The sequence below is a fragment of the Hyperoodon ampullatus genome, assembly GCF_949752795.1.
Source record: "Hyperoodon ampullatus genome assembly, chromosome: 10".
In the NCBI taxonomy this organism is placed as follows: Eukaryota; Metazoa; Chordata; class Mammalia; order Artiodactyla; family Ziphiidae; genus Hyperoodon; species Hyperoodon ampullatus.
Genome location: NC_136923.1, coordinates 48,658,058 through 48,685,018, shown reverse-complemented (window position 1 = coordinate 48,685,018; position 26,961 = coordinate 48,658,058). Strand labels below are relative to the sequence as shown.

General features: G+C 54.2%; 1 protein-coding gene across 1 annotated transcript; it reads left to right on the top strand.

Annotated features, from left to right (window-relative positions):
• Positions 1-1,446: 1,446 nt before the first annotated feature.
• On the top strand, positions 1,447-26,062 carry ACVR2B (activin A receptor type 2B; the record flags this gene model as incomplete). The annotated part of the gene is made up of 11 exons (XM_079713950.1): positions 1,447-1,498; positions 19,587-19,794; positions 20,106-20,215; positions 20,370-20,521; positions 20,604-20,747; positions 21,244-21,387; positions 21,713-21,861; positions 23,298-23,412; positions 24,041-24,179; positions 24,274-24,404; positions 25,756-26,062. The coding sequence occupies 11 exons, from the start codon at positions 1,447-1,449 to the stop codon at positions 25,948-25,950; spliced, it is 1,539 nt and encodes a 512-aa protein (XP_079570076.1). The 3' UTR covers positions 25,951-26,062.
• Positions 26,063-26,961: the final 899 nt, after the last annotated feature.

Genomic DNA, 26,961 nt, shown 5'->3' with positions numbered 1-26,961 from the left:
CCTGGCCGCTCTTGCTCTGCTCTGAGAGAGGCTGTGGCAAATCAGGAGAGGCGGGAGGACAATTTCTGTATCCGAGGGTTCTGCGCCTCATCCCCGAGCTGTGAGGGGGCTTTCCCTCTTGAGCTGGGAGCCTCAGCATGGCCTCTCCAAGCTCTGATTGTGGTAAGGATGGAGGAATCTGAGACAGAGAACAACAGGCCCCCAAGGAGGAAGCTGGGGAGTGAAGAGGATAGCCGAGACATTCGCTAGACAAGTTCAACTGCGGGGACCAGAGGCAACTGAGAAGTTTTGAAGGTGAAGAGTGCAGGGGTGGGGAGGGCAGGTGGGTGGCAGTGCTTAGAACATTTGGGGTAAGGGTAAAGAAGCAAGTTGCTAGAGGCCTTTTTCCACCTGCTGCTGCTCTGCGGGGCGGGGCTCGCACCCTCTCTCACTTGGATGGGTCCAATTCCAAGATCCCCAGCTGTGCCTTTGTGTGTGTGTGGGCGGGGGGTTGGGTTGCAGACGTGGGGGACCTTGTCATTTCAGAGAAATCAGACTTTTTTTCTGCCGAGTAGTTCACCCATCAATAAAGACACGACTCCTGTGGTTCACTGTGACCCCCATCTCAAGTGGGGAAACGGTGGCGCAGAGGGGAATTCAGGCCAGAGTCCGGGGGCGGCCCAGCACTCAGGGGTCGCATGGCAGGCTGCGTTCGGGAGTTTGGGCTCCATCCAGCGCGCGAAGCAAGAATCCCGGTGCCGCGGCCCTGGGGTCCCGGGGTCCCGCGGTCCCGGGGTCCCGGAGTCACGGGCCCAAACCGCGATCTCTGCCAGCTCGCCCTGCCTCGCCCACCAGTCCTGCGGTTTGCACGCGCCTCGGGCACGGCGCGGGCGTGGGGCGGGGCCTCCGTGTTGTTGTTTCTCTGGGGCCCCGCCCCTGAGGGGGGCGCGGACCACGCGGCCGGAGGGCCCGCCTCCCCCCGCTCCCCTCCCAGCTCGCCCGCCTCTTTGTATCCAACATCCGGGTTTCCCCGCTGGCTCGGCTCCGCGGCCGCGGCTCAGGAGCCATTTTGGACTCAGTTCAGCTCCCCTCCCCCCACCCCTCCCCCCGTTCATGGCCCCTCCGGACTCGGCCCCTACGCCCCGGACCCGGGCCCAGCCCCGCCGCGCTATGCCTGAGTCGGGCGCGCCCCGGCCTGCGCCCCGCCGCCGCCCCCCGGCCCCCGCGTCGCCCCGGAGCCCGGGCCGAAGCCTGCGTCGTCCGCAGTGGCCCTGAGCCCGGCCCCGCCGTCCGGCCCTTGGAGCCTGCACGCTGCCCGGGGACGAAGGCTCGGGAAGCGCGCGGGGAACAAGACCGAAGGAGGGAGGGGGAAGAAGAGCGCAGCCGCCGCCGGGCCCTGCGCGCCCCGGGAGCGCCGCGCGGCCCTGCCCGCGGGCTCCGGGTGTCCGCGGGGCGGCGCCGCGGAACATGACGGCGCCCTGGGCGGCCCTCGCCCTCCTCTGGGGATCGCTGTGCGCCGGTAAGGACGGGGCGCGGCGTGGGGGGCGCGGGGCGGCTTCTGGCGCCGTGCGGTGTTTACCAACAAAGGGCGGGCCCGCGGCCTCCTCGCCGCGCCACCTGCACCCAGCTTGCATCTCCCGGGGCGGGGACGGGGGGCGCGCGGGGCGCCCTGCTCGCTGATCTTGGGGAGATGATCTTGCCTGTGCGGCGGCCTGCAGGGCTCCGGTTCGCGGAGGCGACCCCAGGGTCGGGGTTCAGGCTACACGGGTGCGTGGAACCGAGGGAGCGTGAGAGAAAATCCCAAGCATGAGGAGGGTGGCCAAGCGGGGCGGGCAGATCTAATACGGGGGGTAGCGGGACTGTAGGTGCAGCAGCGGCTGGGGGCAGGATTGCTTGACCCTCAGAGCCACTAGGTGTAGCGAAGCGACGCGGGCCGCTTCACACAGCCCGGAGGAGTCCCTTGCACCCCATCCCACCAGCGTCTGCGTGGTATTACCCCGGAGGCGCGCCGTTGGCGCCAGCTCCTACCTGCGCCCGCTTTCCCTGCGGCGCCCCGAGACGCGAGGTGCGGCCACCCCGAGGGACTGCTTTGTTTTGGGCTCCTGGGAGGGGAGGTGGGGCGAGAAGACAAACCAACAGGTCCCTGTTCGTTCTGGCCTCCGGGAAGCACGTGGCGGGGGTGGGTGACCCTCGCGGCCAGCTCTTGGCTCGCGTGCGGGTGTTTGAGGGTGTGTGGTTGCGGGTGTATAAACGCGGAGTTCCGCTGGGAGACCGCTTTTCCCCCAGGCCGAAGCACTGATTTTCCTCTTCTAGCGGTGCTGGGACGCGCCCTACTCCAGTGTGCGCGCAGGGACGGGCTCCGCGCTCGGCTTCGGACGGCTCCGGGCAGCCTTGGGAAGCGTGGGGAGCCGCGCAATTAAAGCTCCAGGGAGCAGCCCGGGGTGGTCTCAGAGGCCGGTGTGCGGCAGCCCGGGAGCCTGGTCCTGCGCGTCTTTGTTCCCAGCCCCCATTACACATGCAGCGCGGGTCCCCAGACGCCCGCGGTGGCAGCAGCGTAGAGTCTGGGAAACCCGCGAAGGGCGGGGTCGGGCGTGCAGGGGCGGGGCTGGGATCCCCCGGCTGCTGCGTGGGTGGGGAACGCGCATCTCCAACTCATCCCCACTCCCACTCTACGCGCCTCCTTTGCAGTGTAGCAGGGTTTAGCTGTCTGCACCGAAGGCAAGTGAGTTCTCCGAGTGAGGCTTTGGAGCTGCGTAGCCTGAGTGCAGCGACCAGAGGATAGAGACCCGTTATTGGTACCTGGGCACAATATGGAAGGGGTGTCATGGATCTTTTGGAGCTGTTTCCTGTGTCGTAGATGCTGGGAGTTGGTGGTGTTGAACCTGTTCCTTTCTCTGCCTTTTAAGTGCTGCTTTGAGCTGCTTTTCCCCAAGAATGAGATCTCTGAAGTGAAAGGGAGGCATCGGCCTCTAGAGGGAAGGGCTGCAGCCAGACGACTTACTAGGCACGCAGCAGCTCACCTGACTGTCTGTGGATCCCTCCTGGAGGTGCTGGGCTTTTCCAAGACCATGTCTGCAGAGGGGGCCTCCTCCCAGGACAAGGACAGCCTCAGACCAAAACCCTGTCCCTAATTATCTCTGTCTGGCTTGGCCAGTCTCAGGTCCCTCCCTGATTATGCGGGGCAGGGTGGGATTGGGCCCCTGGAAGGACTGTATTTCCCTCCTCTTCCCTGGCTTGGGCAGTGCTCAGCAGTGCATCTTGCAACGTGGGGCAGCCAGAGTTAGGACAGAGTCCACCAACCTGTGTTCCTGCCCTGGAGGAAAGTGGGGGTCACTGGGTGTTTCTAGTGGTGACACCAGCTAGTCCTTTGGTGGCCACTGCCCTGACTTGTGAAGAACTATGGGAAGAGCCTCGACAGGCCCAGGTAGGAGCAGAGCTGGCCCTCCTGTTCCTTTGACTTCCTTGATACCCTTCCTTCAAGTTCCTGGCTTGCTGTTTAGAAGTACACCCCCCCCCCCCGCAGCACACAGTGCCCTTGTAGAAGGAAGATCTAGAACAGCACTGTCCAACGGAAATATAGTGTGAACCACACATATAACTTTAAATTTTTCTGGTAGTTATGTTAATAAAAGGAAAAAGAAACAGGTGTGTCTTAGTCTCCTTGGGCTGAGTGTGTGACTTAAACAACAACTTATTTTCTCACAGTCTGGAGGCTGGAAGTCTGAGGTCAGTGTGCCAGCGTGGTCAGGTTTTGGTGAGGGTCCTCTTCCTGGCTTGCAGATGGCTGCCTTCTCACTGCATCCTCACATGGGCTTACCTGGTGCTTGGGGTGGGGAGGTGAGGGGATTGTGGGGTTTTTTTTCCTCTTCCACTAACCCCATCATGGGGGCTCCACCCTCATGAACCAGTCTAACCCTTTGCAAAGGCCCCATCTCCAAATACCATCACATTGGGCATTAGGGTTTCAACGTACGAATTTTGAGGGGACGCATTCAGTCCGTGACAAGGTCAAATAAACTTTAATGGTATATTTTATTTAACCTAATGTATATAAAATAATCATTTCAACTTGTAATCAACATTAAAACAGACATTCTCCAATTTTTGTACTGTCATAAAAATCCACTGTGTATTTTATACTTACAGAACATCTCAATTCAGACTTTGCACATTTCAGATGCTCAGTAGTCTCATTTGGCTAGTGGCTACCGTATTGGATGGTGCAGGCCTAAAAGAAAAGGCAGAATTGATGCTGCAATAATGGTACAGGGTACTTGTTACAAGATCAGTGTTAGTTAGTTTTGCACGTCTTCTGTATTCTGTGCCTGGCCCAGTGTCCTTGGGAAACAAGTCATTTGGCTCTTGCCTTGCAGTGGATATCCCAAACACACATCTATGTATCCCGTAAGAACTCCTGACATCTGTCTCTGTACTTGGGGTTTAGATCAGGGCCTGTGGGTTGGAGAGTGTTCTGAGTGAAATGTCAGGAGCCACTGGCTGGGGAGGAGGAACTGATTCCTGTCTGTCACAGTGGGAAGTACAGGCCTTGACTGCTCCAAGCTGTCCTCATAGGTGGGCTTCTATCTGACTCAAAGATACTGTCCATTTCCTCAGCGGAGAATTGTGTGTGGAATGAGTGAAGTGACCCTCAGGCCCAGTGTAGTGGTAGGTGTCAAGGACACGGACCACAGAGTCATGGGCTGTTGGTGCCCTTCCCCGGGGAAGGGTGTCCTCTGCTACCTGTCCTTGTACCTGCTAAGAATTCCAGACTCTGCCCTGTCTGGCTGGCTGGGCTGCCCTTTGGGAGGAGTGGGCACCCTCCTCAGCTCTTAAGAGATGCTTCCAAGGTAGATGATGTAAGAAACTCACCCGGACTCCCTGGCTCTCCACCTGGGTGAAGACATAAGATCTGGAACCCCATGGCCTCCCACAGCTTGGGTGGGCTGCTGTGGTGCACTACTCTGCAGGGTCTTTCTGGGCATCTCCATTCCCAAATAGCACCTGGACTTCCCCTGGCACTTCGCCTAAGGAAATTCCTTTCTAGGGAGCCCAGTGAGGAGTGCCCATCCTACACCATGGGCCCCTTTGAAAATCTGATGAAAGCTGTGGACCCTTCCCCCCCAGAAAATAAATGCAAATAAGAAAGAGAACCCATGTGAGAGTATGCGCATACTTTGTGCACACTCGCTGTTTGTACTGATACCAGCTAATTACAGCCCCCTGAATTGGACTCCATGAAGGCCTGTCTGCCCTGGCTGCCCTGCCCATTGTACCAGTCCTGGCCAGGGGCTGTGCACTGGGCAAGTTCCCACACTGCTGCCTCTACCTACCCTGTTCTAGCCACTGGGCATGACTTCTCCTTTACTTCTGCTTTTTGTGACCCTGCGCAGTGTTCACATGCCACCCCTGATCCACCCCCCCACCCCCCATCCCCGCCCCTTCCTTCAGGAAGCCCTCCCCTGAGTGCCTGTGTATTCCTACCTGGGAGCTTAGGGTAGTGCAAGTGAGGACCAAGAGACATCAGGTCAGAGTTTAGATCTACTTGCAGATACTGACCTGTTACCAGGGCCTGGGATCTGGGGGCTTAGGTCGGGGTGAGCTGGTCTGGGTAATACTTTTGAGAATGACACTGGGTAGACAGCCCTCAGGCAGGATCCTGGCTGGGTAGACCTCATTCTAGAGCAGCGTTTCTAAACCTTGACGCTGTTGACAATTTGGACCCCATGATTCTTTGGTGTGTGTGGGGGGGGGTGGAGGGCATCTTGTGCATTGTAGGATGTTTAGCAGTGTCCCTTGGCCTCTACCCTCTAAATGCTAATAGCACTTCCAATCGCGAAAAACGAAAATGCTCTGAGTGGAGGGGGCACAGATCACCTGGTTGAGAACCTGATCTAGAATGTTCTCATGCCTTTAAAGGGAGAGAGAGTTGTGGGCGGTGGGGTTAATGGCTAATACCACCCACCGCCGCACACACCCCCCCCATCGGATTCAGGGTGGGAGGTTGGATTCTCAAAGCCTAGGAGATTCCTGCTTCAGCCTCAGGGTTTGGTTCGAACTCGTGGTTCGGGAGTCCTGCTGGCCACCGAGGAAAGAATCCTGGCGTCCTTGAGTTTTCTCAGAAGTGGTTCGGGTTTCAGGGAGGCGGCGATTGTGGGTGGCCGGGCAGCCTGCCTGCCGCCCCCGCCCACCACCCTGACCGCGCCGCCAGCTTCGCGGCGCGCCTCGCCTGAGGGGCCGGGGCCTCTGCGCCGCGCGGCGCCCCTGTGCGCGCACCTGGCAGCCGACGTGGGCCTAGCGGAGCGCCGGGCATGCCCTCCCCGGCGAGCCCAGCAAGCGGGCTGGCCGCCGGGCGCCCTGGGGAGGCGGCGCCGCCCTGGGCCTGGAGCTCTGAGCCCGTGGACCCTGGGGCGGGGGCGCCGCCTCTCCCCAAAGGTACGGGTGCGCGGCTCCACCCGGGCCGCGGGGAGGTGCGGTGGACTGCACTGCGGGAGACGGGACTGCGCCCGCACCGCGCGGGCCCAGACCCGGGGGTTGATCTCTACCGGAGCCTGTTGGTTGTGCTTGGCAGGCTGGCAGCCCGTGTTCGTCCTCCGCTCCTCCCCAACCTACTCGTGGCTCGGCTGGGGAGCTTTATGGGGTCTCCTCTCTGATCTTGAACTCGGCAAAACACAGTTTGCTGAACTGGCAACGGATTACAGACGCTTCTTAGAGTAGGAGGAAGCACTCCCAAAAGCTTCAGTTTCCAAGTTCTCCATGTCGCTGGTGTGTGAAGTGCTTATTTTAAAGTTTTTTTGTTTGTTTGTTTGTTTGCTGGGGTTGAGACTCTGCTTCCATCTCTTTTGGAGTCTTTCCAAAGTGGACTTTGTTGCCATCTCAGAATTCTTTATTTTTTTTCCCTTCCCTTCCATTCTGTCACCTGTTCTTTGTTCCTGAATAGACACCCACCCCCTTGTTTGGGGCTTCCTTTTTGGCCTTTCTCCACCAGACTCAGAGGCCTGCCATCCCAGCCCCAGAGGTGCCTGGGCCTTGAGGTCCTGGTGGTGCTGCTCCTGGATGCCTAGGTGGTTGAGTGGGGGCGGGGATGGGGGAGAGTAGAGGCCGCTGCCCTCTTCTGAGTCTGTTTTTAAAGTTTCTCAGTGCTGTTTTTGTCTGAGACAATGGTAGGTACTGGAAACCAACTGGTAATGCAGGCTGAGATTGTTTGGGGGTCAGCTGTGCCTCCCCTGGCCCAGGATCAGTCATGGCTTCCCGCATTTGGACAGCCCCATGCTTTGCCCTGGTTATCCCAGTCTGGCTGTACACATACATGCTCCTTTTTCAAACTCTCTCAGGGACTGGCAGCCCTAGCTGGGTGTTTTCATTCATGGGCACGTGATTGCTGGGACGGGGGGATTGGAAAGGAAGCGTGCCCCAGTGGGCGCATGTGAGTCCTCCTCCCAGGGCCCTTCTAGGGGCTGGGCCTGCCACTCAGTGGGACTTCTCCTCTGCCTGGTTTCTGGGCTGGAGCGAGGCGTTCTGTGAGTTGAGCGCATGTTCTTGTTTGCAAACGTTTCTCTGCCGACTATTTCAGTTCCACTCTGACAACCAAGGAGGCTAAAATTAGTTCTGGGGAAGGAAAAGGAAGGCTGCTTGGAAACCCAAGCCCTTGGCTGGAGGATGGAGGAGGCTGCTTCCTGGGGCTTGGGCCCAGCATTTCGGAAGATGTGACCAGACAGCTGTTGTCTGTCCATCTGAGGAGAGGGAGGGGCCCCTGCTTACCTCCTAGACCTGAACCAGTGAAAACAGGAGGCTGACTTGGAAGCTGACGCTCTTGAGTGTTGATGCCAAGATGTTTTTTCCTTCTGGCTTGCGTAGTGGTGCACAGTGTTTTTAGGTATGAGGACAATGCCTCTTGACGTCCAGTGTCATTGACAGCCCTCCTTCCCCCTTCCCCCTCATTGATTCAGAAAGCATGCATGAGTTCTCAGAGCCTTGGGCTGGCAATCATGGGTTAAGAAACCCTTACTTTATATCCTGTTTGGGAATTTCCTTCTTACCCAAGTTTTACATTCCCTTCAGGTGCTCACAAGCCAGGCAGACCAGGGCCTTCCTTGGAACTGCTGGCTTGGGTGGGAGTGTGGGTGGGAGTTAGAGGAGAGCCCTGTGGTCCAGGTCTCATAAGTAGAGCCCTTTGTACCCTGAGGGCAGAGGGGATCAGGGTTCATCTGCTGCTGGGGCTTAGAAAATAGAGGGGCAGAAAAGTTAGGTGAATTCGGGTTTCCCTTCCCACCTGGCCGGCCCCTCCTGTGAACCCGCTACCTGAGAGTGGGTCCTGCAGGACTGCGTGGGGGAGGAGAGCCAGGGCAATGCGGTCCTGTCTCCCCTACCCTGAAAAACCACTCCCAAGTCTGCCCTCATCCAGGGGTCTCCTGGTTAGCCACCCTGGCATATAGTTGAGTGGTGGTCACATTGGCCATAACTTCTTTTCCCATTTAAAATTTTATTAATTTTTAGTTTTACAAGTAATACACATGGATTCAGTTGCAGAAATTTAGATATTACAGATAAAACCGGTGTCTCTTTTACCAGTCTGGTCCGCTGAGTCCTCCTCCAGAAGTGAGCCTTCTCAGGTTGGTGGATATCTTCTAGACGTTTGACATATGTATCTATAGAAGTACTTAGAGAAATAAAGCTTTTTTTTTTAACCTAAAATGGTATTACTCTTTTTCAAACACTTAACTGACATATAAAATATGTATAGGATAGTGTAATTATCATAAGTGACAGCTTGAGGAATTTTCACAAACTGAATATGCTGATGTAATCAGCATCCAGATCGAGAATCAGAAAGTTACCGGCCTCTCCCCAAGCAAGCCCTCTCTTGCTCCATTCCAGTCTCTACCCCTAAACCCCTAAGGGTAACCACTATCTCGACTTCTAACGGCATACGTTATTTTGGCCTGTCATTGTGCTTTAAATGAATGGAACGTTACAGGATGAACTGCTTTATGTCCATCTTATGCTCACCATGTTTTGTGACTTGCGTCCGTGTTCTCGCATGTCATGGCCTTTTTTCTTTAGCTGTGCCGTGTGGCATGTGGGATCTTAGTTCCCCCAACCAGAGGTTGAACCCATGAACCCTGCATTGGAAGCGCAGAGTCTTAACCACTGGACTGCCAGGGAAGTCTCTGTCATGGCTTTTTAAACTCAGAGATCTGTTCTGGCAATCTTTTTAATGTATATGGATCTACCTCAGTCTTTTTATTTATTTATTTACTTTTATTTATTTATTTTTGGCTGCGCTGGGTCTTCATTGCTGTGCTTGGACTTCCTCTAGTTGAGGTGAGCGGGGGCTACTCTTCATCGCAGTGCGTGGGCTTCTCATTGCCGTGGCTTCTCTTGTTGCGGAGCACAGGCTCTAGGTGCGTTGTGGCATGCGGGCTTCCATAGTTGTGGCTTGCAGGCTCTAGAGCGCAGGCTCAGTAGTTGTGGCGCACGGGCTTAGTTGCTTCGCGGCATGTGGGATCTTCCCGGACCAGGGCTCGAACCCATGTCCCCTGCATTGGCAGGCGGATTCTTAACCACCGTGCCGCCAGGGAAGCCCCAGGACATATGTATTTTAAATTTTGATAGATATCGAGAAACGATTATACATGGTTATACTGTGTCGTGGTGATGGTGGTGATGGTAGTGGTGTGTGTGTCCTGTGTAATGTTAGATTATAGAGGTTGGAAATAGCCCACCTGATGAAGGGTGCCCGGACAGGGAGGGTGCTCACTTCCACTGACCTGGTATCTGAGGAGCGCCAGAGAGGCTGCTTCCCGTGTCTGAGGCTCCTGGTTACTGTGCCGACAAAGGGGAGGTGGCAGTGGACTAGCCAGGATATGGTCTGGGTTTGGGCTGGATGTGCATGTGTGTGTCTGTGTGTGCTCACTAGCTAGGCTCCATGCTGCCCCCACCTCTCAGACTGAGGCTCTTGCTGAAGGTTGTGGGGAGCAGGGCTCTACTGGTGCACCCTGTGCGTTTGACAGGCTCTGGGCATGGAAGGATCCTGATGTCACGTGTGATCATAATGGTGGTAGGAGGTATGAGAGAAGCTTGTAAAAGAATTATTTTAGAGTCTGGTGAGAGGCTTTTCACACCAGAAAGGGTTCTGGTGAGCTTCAATTCCTGGCTGAGCGTGTGCCTTGTTCCCTTGCATGATCTTCTGCCTTGACTGGCTGAAGAATTAAAGAAGACAATTTGAGATGACTTGTTCTCCAAAGCCCCTGCTTTCCTAGTCCCTTCTTCAGCGTGCTCTCTACTCTTTCACTACCATTTTACTGGGATTCCTTGTGTAAGCTCACATGTCAGGCCCTGCTCGTGGAGTTAGGTGGAAGTGGGTTAAGGGTACTGTTTGCAGTGTAAATGATGTCCCAGTCAGCTTTCCCACATTGTACAGGTGATGTGCACTGTCTGTGTATTAATCGGCTTAGGCTTCTATACCGTGGAATACCACGGACTGGGTGGCTTACAGAACAGAAATTAGTTTTCACAGTTCTGGAGGCTTGAAGTCCAAGACCAAGGTGCTGTCAGGATTGGTTCTTGGTGAGTCCTTTCTCCTTGGCTTGCAGATAGCTGCCTTCTTGCTGTGTCCTCACGCAGCCTTCTCTCTGGGTGTGTACACTCCCGGTGTCTCTTCTTCTTCTTATAAGGACATCAGTCTTGTTAGGTTAGGGCCCCACCCATATGGCCTTATTGGCCTTAATTGCCACTTTAGAGACCTTATTTCCTAGGACAGTCACATCAGTGATTATGAATTTTGGAGGGGGACACAATTCAGTTCATAAGAGTCTGAAATAATAAAGTTGGCTGAAAGTGAACTTTCCTCTTGAATTACACTTTGGAATGGAAGTTACTTTTTTCAGGGCTCTGCTTTGGGGTCAGTGTTCTTCTCGATTAACACTTTCTCTGGGTAGTCTTATCTCTACACTGGTATCTCAGTTGTTGTGTTTGTGTAGAAGTATCCCCTTTGTGTATTATATATGGTCCTGAAAATATATCTAAAACCTGGGTTAAAAGTAGCTATGGAGATTTCCTCTTTTGATGATCAGGACCATTTTTTTCTGAAGGCACCTGAAAAGATGGACAAACTGAGCAAACACCTCTGGTTGAAAGCATTGTACAGCTATCTCTCAATGCTGACACCTACCAGTCCAGGATGTGTGTGAGAACAGAGGCCCTGGGTGGTGACTTTTACATTTGACTCTGTTTTCAGTTCCATACGGGCAACTGAGAAACTGAGCCTTGCATTTGATAGCCTTGGGCTAGGAAGACAGGAATTGGAGTTCTAAAGAGAGGGTGGGTATAGTGAGCCCCTCTTTTTGGGTTGGGACCCCAAAGATGTAGAGGTGAGGGGGAGCCAAAAGAAGACAAACTCTGAAGTGGGATGAAGATGTTAGATGGTAGAAATCATGTTGCTTCTCAGCTTTCTCCACAGCCAGATTAGGAGTCTGTGTGATCAGTGGCCACTTGTGTATATTTGCTTTCCAACTTCAGAACTTCATTTCTGTGGTGCTTTGCTGTTCTTTTTGTCCTTATGGGTTTATGCCTTAAAAACCTTTTCTTTGCTGTGGTTTTAGTGGGGTTACAGGAGAGAGCAAAGATAACATTTGTGTATAATCCTTGCCCTTTACCTGGAAGCTCTCTCACCACTGTCCTTCAGGAATGATGGGCCCTGGAGAAAGGCAGGTGTTTCAGAGAATGGCCCTGGACCCACACCTTGTTCCGTGGATGGTGCCAAGGAATCATTTACAAAGTTCGAGGTTGGAAGTGACTTGAGGTGACCTAGCTTGATTCCTTGTTCCTAGGCTGATAGAGCTCCTTTCGTCACCTTTGGAGATTGCTCCTGAACTTCCATTTCTGGCAATAATAGTGAACAAAACAGCTGAAAAACCTCTTCATACAAGACACATAGAAATGCTGGATAAAGTATAACAAATATCCTTTTTAAATGTATATGCATGATTGCATGTATAACAAAGTAAGGGACAAGCAGGAGTGGGCTGGAAGCTAGAGCTGTACTGCTTCACTGGTTAAAGCTGCTTTTTCCTGCAGGACTTTGCCTCTCTCCATAATTTAGAGATGTGGGTTTAGTAGCAGTGTGTGAGGCACAGGAGATAAGATGTGGAATTGAGACTGAGGCTCTCACATGATAAGACTTCCACAGCGTTATTCATTCAGTGAAAGTATGGACTAGAGGGAACATTCTTTTGCTGATAAAGGGAATAGATAATAAAATTGTTGGTTGGTGGGGGGTGGGTAGTTTCACTTGAGAATTTGTAACCATAGATCTGTGCTTCCATGAGCTTGGAGTTGGAGTTTATACCATCTGTGTTTCCTGGGAGTTAAGTAATTAAAGGGATTCCAGATTGGTAATGTCCTAGAGAATTTGGCAGAATTTGGCAGAAGCAAAAATATAAATTATCTCTGGAAGTTTGCCCCCTCAAACTTGGCTTCACTTTTTATTCCCACAGAAAAGGCCCCCACTGAACACAAGCTCTGTATCCAAAAACAGAATCCAAAATTCCAAAACACACAGGGAAACAAGATACCATGAGTGAAATCATCAGAAGTAACAAGTGGCAGAAATAGATGTTCAGGAAGTTAAATTATGGAATTAGAAGTGAGGGATTTGGAAGTATGACAAAGAACAGAAGTATCAAAATTGACCAAGAAGGTTTTTTTAAAAATAAAACTTCTAGGGACTTCCCTGGTGGCGCAGTGGATAGGAATCTGCCTGCCAGTGCAGGGGACCTGGGTTCGATCCCTATCCGGGGAGATATACCACATTCCGCGGAGCAACTAAGTATGTGAGCCACAACTACTGAGCCTGCGTGCCACAACTACTGAAGCCTGCGTGCCCTAGAGCCTGTGCTCCGCAGCAAGAGAAGCCACCACAGTGAGAAGCCTGCACACTGCAAAGAAGAGTAGCCCCCACTCGCCACAACTAGAGAAAGCCCACACGCAGCAGTGGAGACCCAATGCAGCCAGAAAAAAAAAAATAGAACTTCTAGAAATAAAAAAATAGATTAATTGAATTTATAAATTAAATAGAAGAACTAAACAGCAGATTAGACCCAGCTAAAGAGAAAATAAATGAATTGGAATTTAGACCTGTGGAATTATCTGTAATGGTGCTTAGACACAGAATTGAAAAATACGAAAGCAGAGTTAAGAGACTGGGAATGGTCTGATACTTGTAATAGGAATTTCAGAATCATAGAATAGGGAGATGCAATATTCAAATTGATAAAAGCCAAGAATTTTTCAGAATTGATGAAAGACATGAATCATCAGATTAAAATCATATTCTTCCAAGCAGTACAAAGAAATTTAAACATGGACTTAGACACATAGCTCATAGTGAAACTGCAAGAAGCAGATCTAAGAAAGCAGCCAGACGGAAAAGACAGAGTATGTACAAGGTTAAACTAATAGACGTTTCAGCAATAATGGTGGAAGCCAGAAGACACTGGAATAATATTTTCAAAATGCTGAGAGAAAATAACTCAACCTAAAAGCTTACGTTCTTCTAAACTGTCAGTGAGGAAAAGGAACAAACTAACATTTTCAGAAAGATGAACGAAGGCTCCTGTACCAAAAGATCTTTACTGAAGGAAGATGTTCTTCAGGAAGGACAGCGGTCCTAGAAGGAAGAGTGGAGATCTTCCTTCTAGGAAGGGTGAGCAGACAAGCTGGAGAATGTATGGACTAATAAGAAAATGTTGGGCTTCCCTGGTGGTGCAGTAGTTAAGAATCCGCCTGCCAATGCAGGGGACACAGGTTCGAACCCTGGTGTGGGAAGATCCCACATGCCACAGAGCAACTAAGCCCGTGCGCCACAACTACTGAGCCTGCGCTCTAGAGCCCGCGAGCCACAACTACTGAGCCTGTGTGCCACAACTACTGAAGCCTGCACGCCTAGAGCCCGTGCTCTGCAACAAGAGAAGCCACTGCAGTGAGAAGCCCACGCACCGCAACGAAGAGTAGCCCCCGCTCACTGCAACCAGAGAAAAGCCTGCTCGCAGCAACAAAGACCCAATGCAGCCAAAAATAAAATTAAATTAAATTAAAAAAAAAAAAGAAAATGCTGACTTTATAAAACACAAATAATATCTGCTTTGGGAGGCGGATAAGAAGAACAATTGATTAAATGTGGAACACAGATATGTTAAACTAATTTAATGTAAGTTGGAAGGAGGTAATTGGAGTTAGAACAATTAAGTTCCAATGAGGGATGGAAGAGATGTTGATTAACTTCAGGCTTTTAGCATAAATGTACATATTAAAACTTAAAGGCTAGCTTATAATAGGATGGAAATAGGGTGCATTACTTCCAGACCAGAGTGGCTGAAATAATGGAATTTAAAAAGATAATCCAAGGTGGTAGCAGTAGAGAAAAAACAAATTTAAACATAGTGGTAATCATAAATGTAACAGGAGTCAATTCTAGGATCAAAGATAGTATTAGATTGAGTTGGGATAAAAAAAGATACAGAAAGACTTAAAATAAAAGTTGGAAAAAGATAAACTGGGAAAATACTACAAGAAATGTCATATAGCTATGTTAGTGTCACATAAAGTAGACTTTCTGGCAAAGAGCAAACAAATGAAGGGGGTTACTATATAGGAAGAAAAGTTTTATTGGAATATGTTAAAAATTTCTATAACCCAAAGGAGAAGCAGCCCAGCAGAAAAATGGGAATGGATGCGAACAGGCAGTTCTCAGAAGGGACTGGTGAACACAAACATGATCATTCTCACAAGCAATCAGGAAATGTGGATCAAAACCATGATGTATGATTTCACCCTGACCAGGTGAGCACACATCAGGGGCTGACGGTGCGGGTCAGTGGGGCTGGAGTTTGTTGGGCACATAAATTGGTACATCCACTTGGGAGACCAGTGTGACTGTATCCAGTGAGTTGGAGATGCCCATCCTTATGTCCCATGTCTCTAACGTGTGGCTGTATTTCCTAGAGAAATGCACGCTCATGAGCACCGGAAAACATGCAAAAGAGGATTCAGGAGGGTTTACAGTGGCAGTGCTTAAGTCAGCAAATGTTGTAAATGACCTAAAGGTCCAACAGGAGGATGGACACTTAGGTTGTGGTCAGGCCATACAGTGGACTGTTCTGTAGCACCGAGAATAAAGGCGTCACAGAGCATGTAACAGGCATGTACTCTAGAGCCAGGCTGCCTGGTTTCAAAACCTGGTTTTGACACTTAATAAATAGCTTGGGTAGAGTTATCCTCTTGTGTGAAAGAAGTTCAAAGATAAACGTAGGCACGTTTAGGGTTCTTTTCTGCCTCTTGTATGTATGTGCCATTCCACCATTGCGTGTCCATGCACGTGTGTGTGTGTGTGTGTGTGTGTCTATGTCTATCTCTCTCGTGCTCTAACCCTCCCCTTCGCCCACCCCCTCACCTCCATTTAGGTTCCCTTGAACCCCCCAACATGGGCCATCCTCACTCTGGTCGTGGGAAGATGGTGAAGATGCTCCTGCATGGATTGGGGGAGGTGGAGTCATAAACTTGGATACAGACACTGTGGCAGGGAGCCCTCACCTTCAGGACCCTTGGCTCCTCTGGAGGAACCTGCGGGGACAGCAGGTGCTCAGCTGATGGCAGGACCCCCTGAGGGGGCAGGGCTGGGGAGCCTGAAGCAGGGCCTCCCGGGAAGAAAGCCTGGCCACTGTGTGTGGCAGGGGCTGCCCCTCCTCTCTGGGCAGACCTAGAGGCTGGATCATGAGGGAGAAGGCCGGGCTCGCCTTGCGCGGCCCCCTCTCAGGCGTGGCGGCTCCTGGGGGGGTGCGCTGGTGCAAGGGGCCTGAGGTGGATGTGGTGGCGGCTGGCATCACATTCTCACCACTCTACAGTGTAGGTGGGCTGCGCCCACAGGGAGGCGGGGGCTGCCGAGGGGCCTCCAGGAGCCAGGGGCAGGGTGCAGTGGCCCACTGGCTACTGGGGTCCGCGCTACCTCTGGGAGATGTTGGCTGAGCTAGACGCATCCCAAGGCCAGAGCTCGGGGGACCCCAGGGGAGGCGTGGCCCCTCTAGCTCCAAACCCTCCCACCAAAGCTCTGCCTCACCTCTTCATCCCTCTTCCTCTCCCCACTGGATTTTCCCCCCTTGTCTCCCCAGTGCAAGTTGGGTACATCCAAAGTCAGCTGGCCTGGGAAATAGACCTCAAGTGTCAAAGCCCATCATTTAGGTTCATCCCGCTCCTGGAATGTGGGTTCTGAGTGGAATCTGCATGTATTCTTTCTTTTGGTGGTGGTGCGTGTCCAGGAGCGGGGTTTCTCTGTTCTGTTTGGACTGGGGGCTAGGGGAGCACTGGGGGCATCTTTCTGCCGAGGTGTAGGCCCTTTGGAACATAAGGACTGCCTGCTGGGGACACTGACACTTGTATACCTGGTTCCTTTGGAGGCTACCGGTTGGGTTGGCTGGCGCTCAGGGGTAGAGTGAGCCCCTTGCCCAGGCGTCTGGGGGGTTCCCCGCAGGGCTCTGAGGCAGCACGTGAGAGGGGGCACAGCTTCCTCGCTGCCGGGATGGGCGAGTGGGCTGGGATCAGGGAGCCTCCTCTGCAGGGGTCCCCGGCTCTGTGAGTGTGGGCAGGAACCCTGTGTCTGTTAAAAGGCGGAGGCGGCCTTGTGGTTGGATTGTTGCCAGAGGCTATAAATAGCTGAGTGTGTGCAGAAGCGGAGTGCCAGGGAGGAGGGGGAATCCCTCTCCAGCTGGCAGCAGAGCCTGGGTGTGGTGAGGGGGGGCATGGAGTCTCCAAGTCTCCCCTGGTCCCCCTGGGGCTCTGAATGCAAAGCTCTTGCAGGTTGGGTATGCACACTCCCAACCTGACAGGGCAGGGGGCTTGTGCTGTGACAAAATGGCATAGGCAGCAGGGCGTGTCAGGCTCTAATATAACAGCCAACATGCCAGGCATTGTGCTAACCAGCGTTAAAATGCATTAACTCATCTCGCTCTTGGAACAGCCAAGTAGGTTCTGTTATCATCCCCTTTTCATGAGTGGGGAAACGGAGGCACGGGTGGCTGGATCACTTGCCAGTAAGCATCAGAACCAGGACTTGAATGGGGTCAAGGGCACCTTTTGTTTCCAGTTGGTCTGTAGGAGGATCTTGTCAGGTGGGGGTCCAGTATCATCCTGAACCCTTGGGTCCTACCTGGAGCCTTGAGATTTGGACTTCCCAGCCCTGACCACCTGGGTCCTGGCCACACGGTAGTGGCCAGAGGGGTCTCTGCCTGATCAGCAGCTTGGAGAGAGGAGCTGGGCCAGCCTTGGGCCATTCCTGATGTCTGGTGGCCTCTCTTGTTCGGGCTCCTTGCCTTATATAGGGGGCAGGGGCTTGTTGTCTGAGCAGAGATGGAAGCTCCCCTGAAGACCCTAGGGCTTGGGCTTCAGGCTGAGGCCACCCCTCCTGTTTTCCCCTCCCTTCAGGATCCTGCTGTAGCCAGGAGATAACTCTGTCCTTCTGTCTGACCGTTGGTCCTTCCTTCCTTCCATACATCCATCCATCTATCCGGTCTGTGTCTGGAACTGGTTCTAGCACTCAAGACAGTAAAGGCTTCTGCAGTTAAAGCATCAGCTTTGCAGTCCTGTGGGGGAAGCCTGACATTTAAAAAGCAGTTGTCAGGCACATTTGTAATGATTTGTCTCTTTCTTTCTTTTTTTAAAAAATTATTTCTTTTTTTTATTTTTGGCTGTGTTGGGCCTTCGTTGCTGCGTGTGGGCTCTCTAGCTGCGGCGAGCAGGGGCCACTCTTCGTTGTGCTGCGCGGGCTTCTCATCACGGTGGTCTCTCCCGTTGGGGAGCATGGTCTCCAGATGCACAGGCTTCAGCAGTTGTGGCACGCAGTCTCAGCAGTTGTGGCTCGCGGGCTCTAGAGCGCAGGCTCAGTAGTTGTGGCGCACAGGCTTAGTTGCTCAGTGGCATGTGGGATCTTCCCCGACCAGGGATCAAACCCGTGTCCCCTGCATTGGCAGGCGGATTCCCAACCACTGCGCCACCAGGGAAGTCCCTGTTTTGTTTCTTACATGAGTGTTCATTATGTTATTTTCTCTGGGGAGTTATCTTTGGTTACTTTTTTTTTTTTTTTTTTTTGCCTTTTTTTGCGGTGCACGGGCCTCTCACTGTTGTGGCCTCTCCCGCTGCGGAGCACAGGCTCCGGACGCGCAGGCTCAGCGGCCATGCCTCACGGGCCCAGCTGCTCCGCGGCATGTGGGATCTTCCCGGACCGGGGCACGAACCCGTGTCCCCTGCATCGGCAGGCGGACTCTCAACCACTGCACCACCAGGGAAGCCCTGGTTACATTATTTTTATACTTTTTGAATGTCTGAAATAATCCTTTAAACAACAACAGGCAATTAGTCAAGGGTGATAAATTAGGTGATGGAAGAAGCACAAAGGCCTGTGGAAGTAGAGAGAGAAGAGCCAAAATACAAAGGAGAAAGTTGGGAGCATCTTGCAGCCAGAGGTGGTAACTTGTGCTAAGCCCAGAAGCCCAGCTTGGGGGTCTGCCCCACAGGTCAAGTCTCCCGGGAACCCCACTAGAATTGCTGCTATGGATGCAGTGGGGCCCCTGAGCCCTCTGGACTGGGGACTTTGCAGAGCACAGCCGCCGAATGCTGCTGCAGGTGGGCAGGAGCCTGTGGGCATTGTCGGCACCAGCCTAGGCCCTGCCGCTGGTGCTCACTTAGCCTTTGGTCTCCGAGATCCACCCCATCCCCTCAGCCCTGCCTCTCACTAGTGGAGCTGCTCTGAGACAAGGCAGAGACAGCGGCAGGAAGCCGCCCTCCTAGTTTCTCAGACGTGGTCCCTGAGGTCTGCATCAGAACCACCCGAGACAGAGGGGGGGTGGTTAAAAACATAGATCCAGGGACTTCCCTAGTGGCGCAGTGGTTAAGACTCCGTGCTCCCAATGCAGGGGGCCCGGGTTCGATCCTTGGTCAGGGAACTAGATCCCACATGCATGCTGCAACTAAGAGTTCTCATGCCACAGCTAAGGAGCCTGCCTGCTGCAACTAAGACCCGGCGCAACCAAATAAATAAATGAATAAAATTTTAAAAAACCCAAAAAACAAAAAACGTAGATCCTGCCCCCACTCCAAATGGATGGGTCTGGGCAGGGCCCAGGAATATGCATTTTTAAAAAAAGTTTATTTGGTTGGGCGGGGTCTTAGTTGCAGCAGGCAGGCTCCTTAGTTGCAGCACGTGGGCTCCTTAGTTGTGGCATGTGAACTCTTGGTTGCGGCATGCATGTGGGATCTGGTTCCCTGACCAGGGATAGAACCCGGGCCCCCTGCACTGGGAGCGTGGAGTCTTAGCCACTGCGCCACCAGGGACGTCCCAGGGATGTGCATTTTTAGCACCACCCTCCCGCCCCACCCGGATGACACAGTGATTCTGACCGTGCCTTGGGGTTTAGAGGGCCCCTCCATTCATTGCTGCTGCTGCAGGGAAGCAGCCCTCCCCACCCAGGAGCCCCCCACTGTGCATCTGGCTGTCAGTCTGGCCCCCTGCCTCCCTCGTGGGCCTGGGGCTACTCGGCAGCAGCTCTCTCCCCCGGGCACAGGTTCCGGGCGCGGGGAGGCTGAGACGCGGGAGTGCATCTATTACAACGCCAACTGGGAGCTCGAGCGCACCAACCAGAGCGGCCTGGAGCGCTGCGAGGGCGAGCAGGACAAGCGGCTGCACTGCTACGCCTCCTGGCGCAACAGCTCAGGCACCATCGAGCTCGTCAAGAAGGGCTGCTGGCTGGACGATTTCAACTGCTACGACAGGTGCCAGTGCCCCTGGGGCTGGGTGTCTGGAGCTGAGGCAGGGACACACGGGCTCTCGTGGTAGCCTGGGCGAGCAGGGGTGGTGCTGGGTCCCTGCCCCCGTTGCGAGGTCCCCAGGAGGGCTCTGGGTGCATGTCCACCCTCTGTTGTCCCTCCTGATCCTGGGTCCCACTTTAGGGGAAGTGGGCTCACACTCTCCCCCCGCCCCCCGCCTGGTTCCCTGTGGGGTCCTCTGTGGGGAGGGGTTTGGCTGGGCTACCCCGGGGAGTCTGTCCCTCACCTGAGGAGCGGATGGGAAACTATTCCTCCAGGCAGGAGTGCGTGGCCACCGAGGAGAACCCCCAGGTGTACTTCTGCTGCTGCGAAGGCAACTTCTGCAACGAGCGCTTCACCCACCTGCCCGAGGCAGGCGGCCCGGAAGGTGAGGTTGGGGGAGCGATGTGGGCCGGCCTAGGCCCCCCACCGAACGCTCGGCTCCTCCGTGGGGTGGGGAGTAGCCACAGGGCTCTCTGGTCTGGCCCTGGAGGTGTGCGGGTAGGCGGGCTGTGTGACGCCGGGCTCCGTGTGTCCCCCAGTCACGTACGAGCCACCTCCGACAGCCCCTACCCTGCTCACTGTGCTGGCCTACTCGCTGCTGCCCATCGGGGGCCTCTCCCTCATTGTCCTGCTGGCATTCTGGATGTACCGGCATCGCAAGCCCCCCTATGGCCACGTGGACATCCATGAGGTGAGATGGGGCTGGCTTGGGGCCGGGCAGGGTAGAGGTGGGGAGGCCAGGCCAGATCCTGTTAAGCCCTCGATCCCCCCAGGACCCTGGACCTCCACCCCCATCCCCTCTGGTGGGCCTGAAGCCACTGCAGCTGCTGGAGATCAAGGCTCGGGGGCGCTTTGGCTGTGTCTGGAAGGCACAGCTCATGAACGACTTCGTGGCTGTCAAGATCTTCCCACTCCAGGTGCGTGTGTGCCTGCGGGGCCCAAGCTCTCTGCCCCAGGGCAGTCCACATCCTGTACAGCTGGAATGAGAGAGGAGTGGGCCCCATTGGGGGTGGTGACGTTCACCATGGGCCTAGGGTAGGGCTTTGCAAAGCATTGATGTGCAAAACCTCAATCCAGTCTGGTTTTCAGGGTTTTGTTTTGCCATCAGGTTCTGCTTAGAGGCCCTAGACACCAGGCTACCCCTAGCAGTTGCCTGGGACACTTGGCAAAGCCAGGCCTGCTCTGCTTCTCACTGGTTGGGTGGTCCTGGGCTCCTCAATTCTGTCTCTGGATCTCAGTGGCCCCCTTTGTAAATCAGGTGCTGGCCTTAGTGATCTCAGGGTCACTGTTGGTCTGTGGTCCTGGGCCCGGCTCAGTCCTGCTCCACCTCCCTTACGGAGGCTGAGGTTGGGGGTAGTGGGAAGCTGCAGGGTGGCGTGGCTGCGGTGGGGTTCAGCCGCATCCCTGCCTCAGGACAAGCAGTCGTGGCAGAGTGAACGGGAGATCTTCAGCACACCTGGCATGAAGCATGAGAATCTGCTGCAGTTCATTGCCGCTGAGAAGCGAGGCTCAAACCTGGAGGTGGAGCTGTGGCTCATCACGGCCTTCCACGACAAGGTGAGCACACCTTGTGGACCCTGCTCCCACGGGAGGTGACCGTGGGCCCCACTGGCCTTCCCCTGAGGTCGCCCGTCATGGGTGTGGACATGAGGGTCTGCAATAAGAACCCCTCGCCCTGGGATCAGTTCTTACGAATGGGAGCAGTGACTTCATGATTATCACTCTCTGACGACACCCCCTTCCCAACCCCTCCTGGCCTCATGAATTCCAGCATCCCGGGGTCGGGGGTGGGAAGCCCAGCCAATGGTCCATGGAGATGGCCCTCCCGGGGCTGGGCTGGATCCTGTCCTCCTGTGCCCAGAGTCTGTGCTGTTCCCTCTAGGGCTCCCTCACGGATTACCTCAAGGGGAACATCATCACATGGAATGAACTGTGTCACGTGGCAGAGACAATGTCAAGAGGCCTCTCATACCTGCACGAGGATGTGCCCTGGTGCCGTGGCGAGGGCCACAAACCGTCTATTGCCCACAGGTACCTGGGTTAGTAGTTGCCCTCTCTGCGCTTGGCCTGGAGCTGCAGAGAGGGTTGGAGGGTGAGAGCAGGGCCTGGGGGGGTCTCAGTTTCATAAACGTGGTTAGCTGCTCCGTGGTGTGTCAGAGGCAACCGCACAAAACCCTGGGCCCACCTGACTCTTCCCCGGCCTTCTGCCGGTGTCCCCTGCAGGCTGTGGCCTCGCAAGTCAGTTCTCTGGTGCCCTCCAGTGGCCGCAGGAGGAAGTGCCGACTGCTGACTGAGAGTTGATTTAGCAGGTCTCAAACTTTTTGGTTAGGATCCCTTTACACTCTTGTGGGTTATTATGTCTGTTGATATTTGCTGTATTAGAGCACACATATTCCATTAACTGTCAGAGTGATGACATGTGTGTGTAGCCTCTGGAAAACTCTATACTCTGGGAGAATGAGCTTCAAAAAAGGCAAATGACAGATTATTATGAAAAGAATGCTGACCTTGCAGATCCCCTGAAACAGTCTCAGGGATTCACTGGGGTCCTTGGATGGTGCTTTGAGAGCCACTGTGCTACCTCCTCATCACAGTGGCAGGCACTGCTCTAAGCACTTAGAAACACCAAGTCATTTCAGCCTCATTACTGCCCTGTGAGATAGGTACTGTTTTTCTCTGCCTGTCTTACAGGTGAAGGAACAGTGGCGCAGAGAAGTAGACCTAGTGTAGTGTGGTTCTGTGGCTGTGAGGGAGGGAGTGAGCCTCGAATTCCAGGGTTCAAAGCTGAAGGGCCCCGATGGTAATAACATGAATGACATAGGAGGTTGACTGTATGAAATTGCCATTGTTGTAGGTCAAAAACGGTTGAATGTCGACTCTTCCATATGGTTCCACCTAACGGTAGTGCATAGTAAGTGTGCCAGGGGTGGCCCTAAACATTCCTCCATCGGTTTAGCCCTCACAGCAAGGCTGAGACAGGCGCGGGGAGATTGAGGACCTGCTAGGGAGGGGCTGGGCTGAGCGCAACCTCAGCACCTGCTCCGCCGCTCCCGTAGCGGCTCGAGCCTCGGGGGCCTGCTCAGAACCCAGGCCAGTTCACTGAAACTTCTCTTTTCACTCACATCCCAAATAGTGTAAATTCTTCCCGGAAAACTCGCATCCCTGGCTGCTATGCCCCCTCCTCAAGCCCTCTAAGAACGTGAGGGCTGGCCTTCGATGCTGGGCACCAGGCTGGGGTCGGTGTTGCAGCTCTGGCGGGAGTGCAGTTCTGGGTTCTCACACCAGTGGAGGGAGGCGTCCTAAAGCTGCCTGCCCGTGTGGCTTCGTGGAACTCCACCCTGGCGCAGACCCTGCTCCCCACGGGTGGGATGGCCTGGCCTGGGGTCTCTGGGAGTCAAGGTGGGAAGCCAGGAGGAGGGTCAGTTGGACCACATGTTCGACTCTGTCTCAGTCCACTGTCTCCACAGGGACTTTAAGAGCAAGAATGTATTGCTGAAGAGTGACCTCACGGCCGTGCTGGCTGACTTTGGCCTGGCTGTTCGGTTTGAGCCAGGGAAACCTCCGGGGGACACTCATGGGCAGGTGACGAGCCTCAGGGGGTGCGAGACGTGGGGGCACAGGGGTGGACGCTGCCCTTCTGGGGCTCAGCTGGCAGGGGGAAGCTCAGAGCTGTCTGAGAACTCCAGGAGCAACGCTCTCATTTCACCAGTGGAGAGAGCGAGGCCTGGAGGGTGGTGTGGTCTCCTGGGCCAGCCAGTGAGAAACAGACTTCCCTTCCTTTTTCAGTTGTAATTATTAAACAAGATAAAAATAAGATAAACAAGAGTATACTGAGAATCCAAACCAGAAACCTAGAAAAAGTAACCTAAGGTTAAGCCTAAGCAAATCATCCTAAAACAACGGCTATTACTATCTTAAAGTATTCTCCCCCTTTTGCTTTCGGCGTGCGTCTCAGTGAAGTACACATCATCTGTGTGGCCCCTTGTGGTGCTGATGGAGGCAGCAGTTCATGGTAGATGACTGCTGTCTCGAATGACACTTTACAGTCGTCATTACTTCGTGACCCCGGGGCCCCCCGGGGATGTGGTGCGTCAGAGACGGCCGTCACTGTTGATGGCCCTGCTCTGCACGTGGCTGTAGCTCCTGTGTCCAGCTGTGAGTGCATTTGTGCGTGGTTGGTGACCACAGACCCTCCCCTGTCCCCGTGCAGGTGGGCACACGGCGGTACATGGCCCCTGAGGTGCTCGAGGGAGCCATCAACTTCCAGAGAGATGCCTTTTTGCGCATCGACATGTACGCCATGGGCCTGGTGCTGTGGGAGCTCGTGTCCCGCTGCAAAGCTGCCGATGGTGAGCGGGACGGGAGCCCTGAGCATTCTGGGTGTGGGGTGTGTGTGTGGTTGGGTGTTAGGGTGACCCCGCCGGGCTCTCTCTCTGCCCCCAGGGCCTGTGGATGAGTACATGCTGCCTTTTGAGGAAGAGATTGGCCAGCACCCGTCACTGGAGGAGCTGCAGGAGGTGGTCGTGCACAAGAAGATGCGGCCTGCCATCAAGGATCACTGGCTGAAACACCCGGTGAGGGGCCTTGGGGGCAGAGAGGGCAGCCCCTCCCATGTGTGGCAGGGTCAGAGAGAGGGGCCTCAGGCAGCGGGACAGCCCCTCCACCCCTGCCTGGTCAGAGGCCACTTAGTGCAGTGCCTCCCTTCCACCAGGGGAGCGTCTGGGGAGGTTAGTGCTCTGCAGGGAGGCGGCTCTGGTTTTGGCCGCAGAGAGCAATGGGGCCTGACAGCTCCGTCGGAGCCCTGGTTGCCCCCGTGGAGCACTGGTGCAGTGGAGCCCACTGGCCCTGGGCCTGACACATGTGGGTTGGAATCCTGGATCTGCCGGTCAGTAGCTGGGTGACTTCCGGCAAATTGCTTTATTTCTCTGAGCCTTTGTCTCCTCAGGGTAGTAATAGATTTAAGGAGTTACCATACATCACCAGGCAGGACACCTATCACGTAAGTGCTTAATATGGCTTAGCTCTGTGGCCTCTGGGCCCCTCCAGTCTGAATATACCGTACAAAAGACCCCAGCTATGTAAATCATTACCTTTCTTGGAAGGATATTTGCCTCCAGCTCCACTGAGTCCTTTCCCCTGCTACCCCAGGGTTAATTCAGAAGAGGGGCACCCTTGGGGCCAGTGGGAGCTAGCGCTCTCACCATATGGTCTGAGGTCGAGCTGTGGAGGCCAAGTTCAGCTGCCATGCTGCTCCCTGGAGCCCAGAGCCACAAATGGAGAAAACTTAGGCATCAGGAGAAGGAAGCTGGGCCAGGAACTTACCTTCTGCCTCAGACCTCCTCAGTCTCCCAGGGCAGAGAAACTGGGGTTGCCAGTCCAGTTCCCTGATGGGGAGCAGATCCAGAGAGGTCTGAGTGTGTCCTGGTGCTGAGCAGGCCGGATTGCTCCAGGGTGTGGGCATTTTGCCCATCCTGCTGCCTTTCCCAGCTGCATACAGTTGGTTCCAGTACAGGGTGTCGCGCCACGTTCCCTGGACTCTGGGGAGGTGTCCAGGGCTGTGGGGGACAGGGTGGGATGAAGCCTTCCTCTTTTCCCACTGTGACTGCACTTTGGGCCCTTATGTGGTTTGGGCTTGGCCTAATAAGATTTCGTTTGAATATCACTGCTCCGCGGCAGCAGCCGTGTCTACCCCCGGCGGGCCCTGGGTTGCCCTGCTTCCCACGTTGAGGTTCAGTGGACCCTTTGCAGCGCTGTGGAGGAGGCCCGTGGCCTCAGTCTGGCGACTGTCGGAAGGGGAGTCTCCTTCAGACCCCTGCAGGTGGGCTCGTGGCTCTCCCCGGTCCTCAGGAACACTGTCAGGTTTGCTTGTCCTCAGTGAGGGCCACCGGCAAGGGCATCTGTTTCCTCTCTCCCGCTGGTGTGCAGGGCCTGGCCCAGCTCTGCGTGACCATCGAGGAGTGCTGGGACCACGACGCAGAGGCTCGTCTGTCCGCGGGCTGTGTGGAGGAGCGGGTGTCCCTGATCCGGAGGTCTGTCAATGGCACTACCTCGGACTGTCTTGTCTCCCTGGTGACCTCCGTCACCAATGTGGACCTGCCCCCGAAGGAGTCGAGCATCTAAGCCCAGGACGTGAGTGGATCTCCAGACTCAGTGGATCTGAAGAGGAAAGGAAAAAAAAAAAAGTTGTGTTTTGTTTTGGAAATCCCGTAATACCAACAAACACGTAAAATGCAGCTGCTATTTTACCTTGACTTTTTATTATTATTATAATTATTATTATTATTATTATTAATATTATTTTTTGGATTGGATCAGTTTTTACCAGCACATTGCTCTACTGTATCGCAAACAGCGGACACGTCAGCAGGCGCTGAGGTGCTGAGCTGTGAATGCAGAACCAGCGCCGTGCTGAAGAGCCTCGGCCACCTCCCGCCCGTCGGGGTTCATTTTTCCCTCTTTCTCTTTGTTTGTTGTCTCAGAATCTGTGACACAAAGAAACCCATCTCCTGTCTTAGGAAACTTAATGCTGCAAACTCTACCTAGAGGAACCTTTGAAGACTGTTACATAAGAACACATCTTCCTCAAAAGAGGAGTTTCCCTCTGCCCTCGTCCTCCACCCCCCACCCCACCCCACCCCCACCCCGCCTTTTACTGTGTTTTTCTCCCTTTTTAGACAGTGAGTTTAAGAAACAGCAGATGTGTCTTTCACGGATTAACGGGTGTTGTCCTGACCGAGGAAAAACTGGGCTGAGGATGAGGATGGTTTGGACCGGAGTTGGAGGGGAGGACAGCTGGGGGTGGGGTTTGGTGCAGAGCTACACTGGACCCGGGCACGTTCGGAGCAACATCCTTTGCTATGAGACTACTTCTCAGGTAACCAGGAATCGAGGGGAGGGAGCGTGTGGAGGCCAAGCGTTAACGGTAAGAGCAGGGTTTGGAGAAAGTCTGAAATCAGGTGTGGCTCTGACCCATCTGTTGGCCCTGACCAGTTTTTTCCACACACTTGGGCTTGGGCATAGGACGAAACATTTTTTCTGCCCTGATTTTAAGGTTAGGTAAGGGTATAAATCACGGTTTAGTGAGTACATTCTTCATAAGACATGATACTGTAAATATCTTTAATGAGGAAA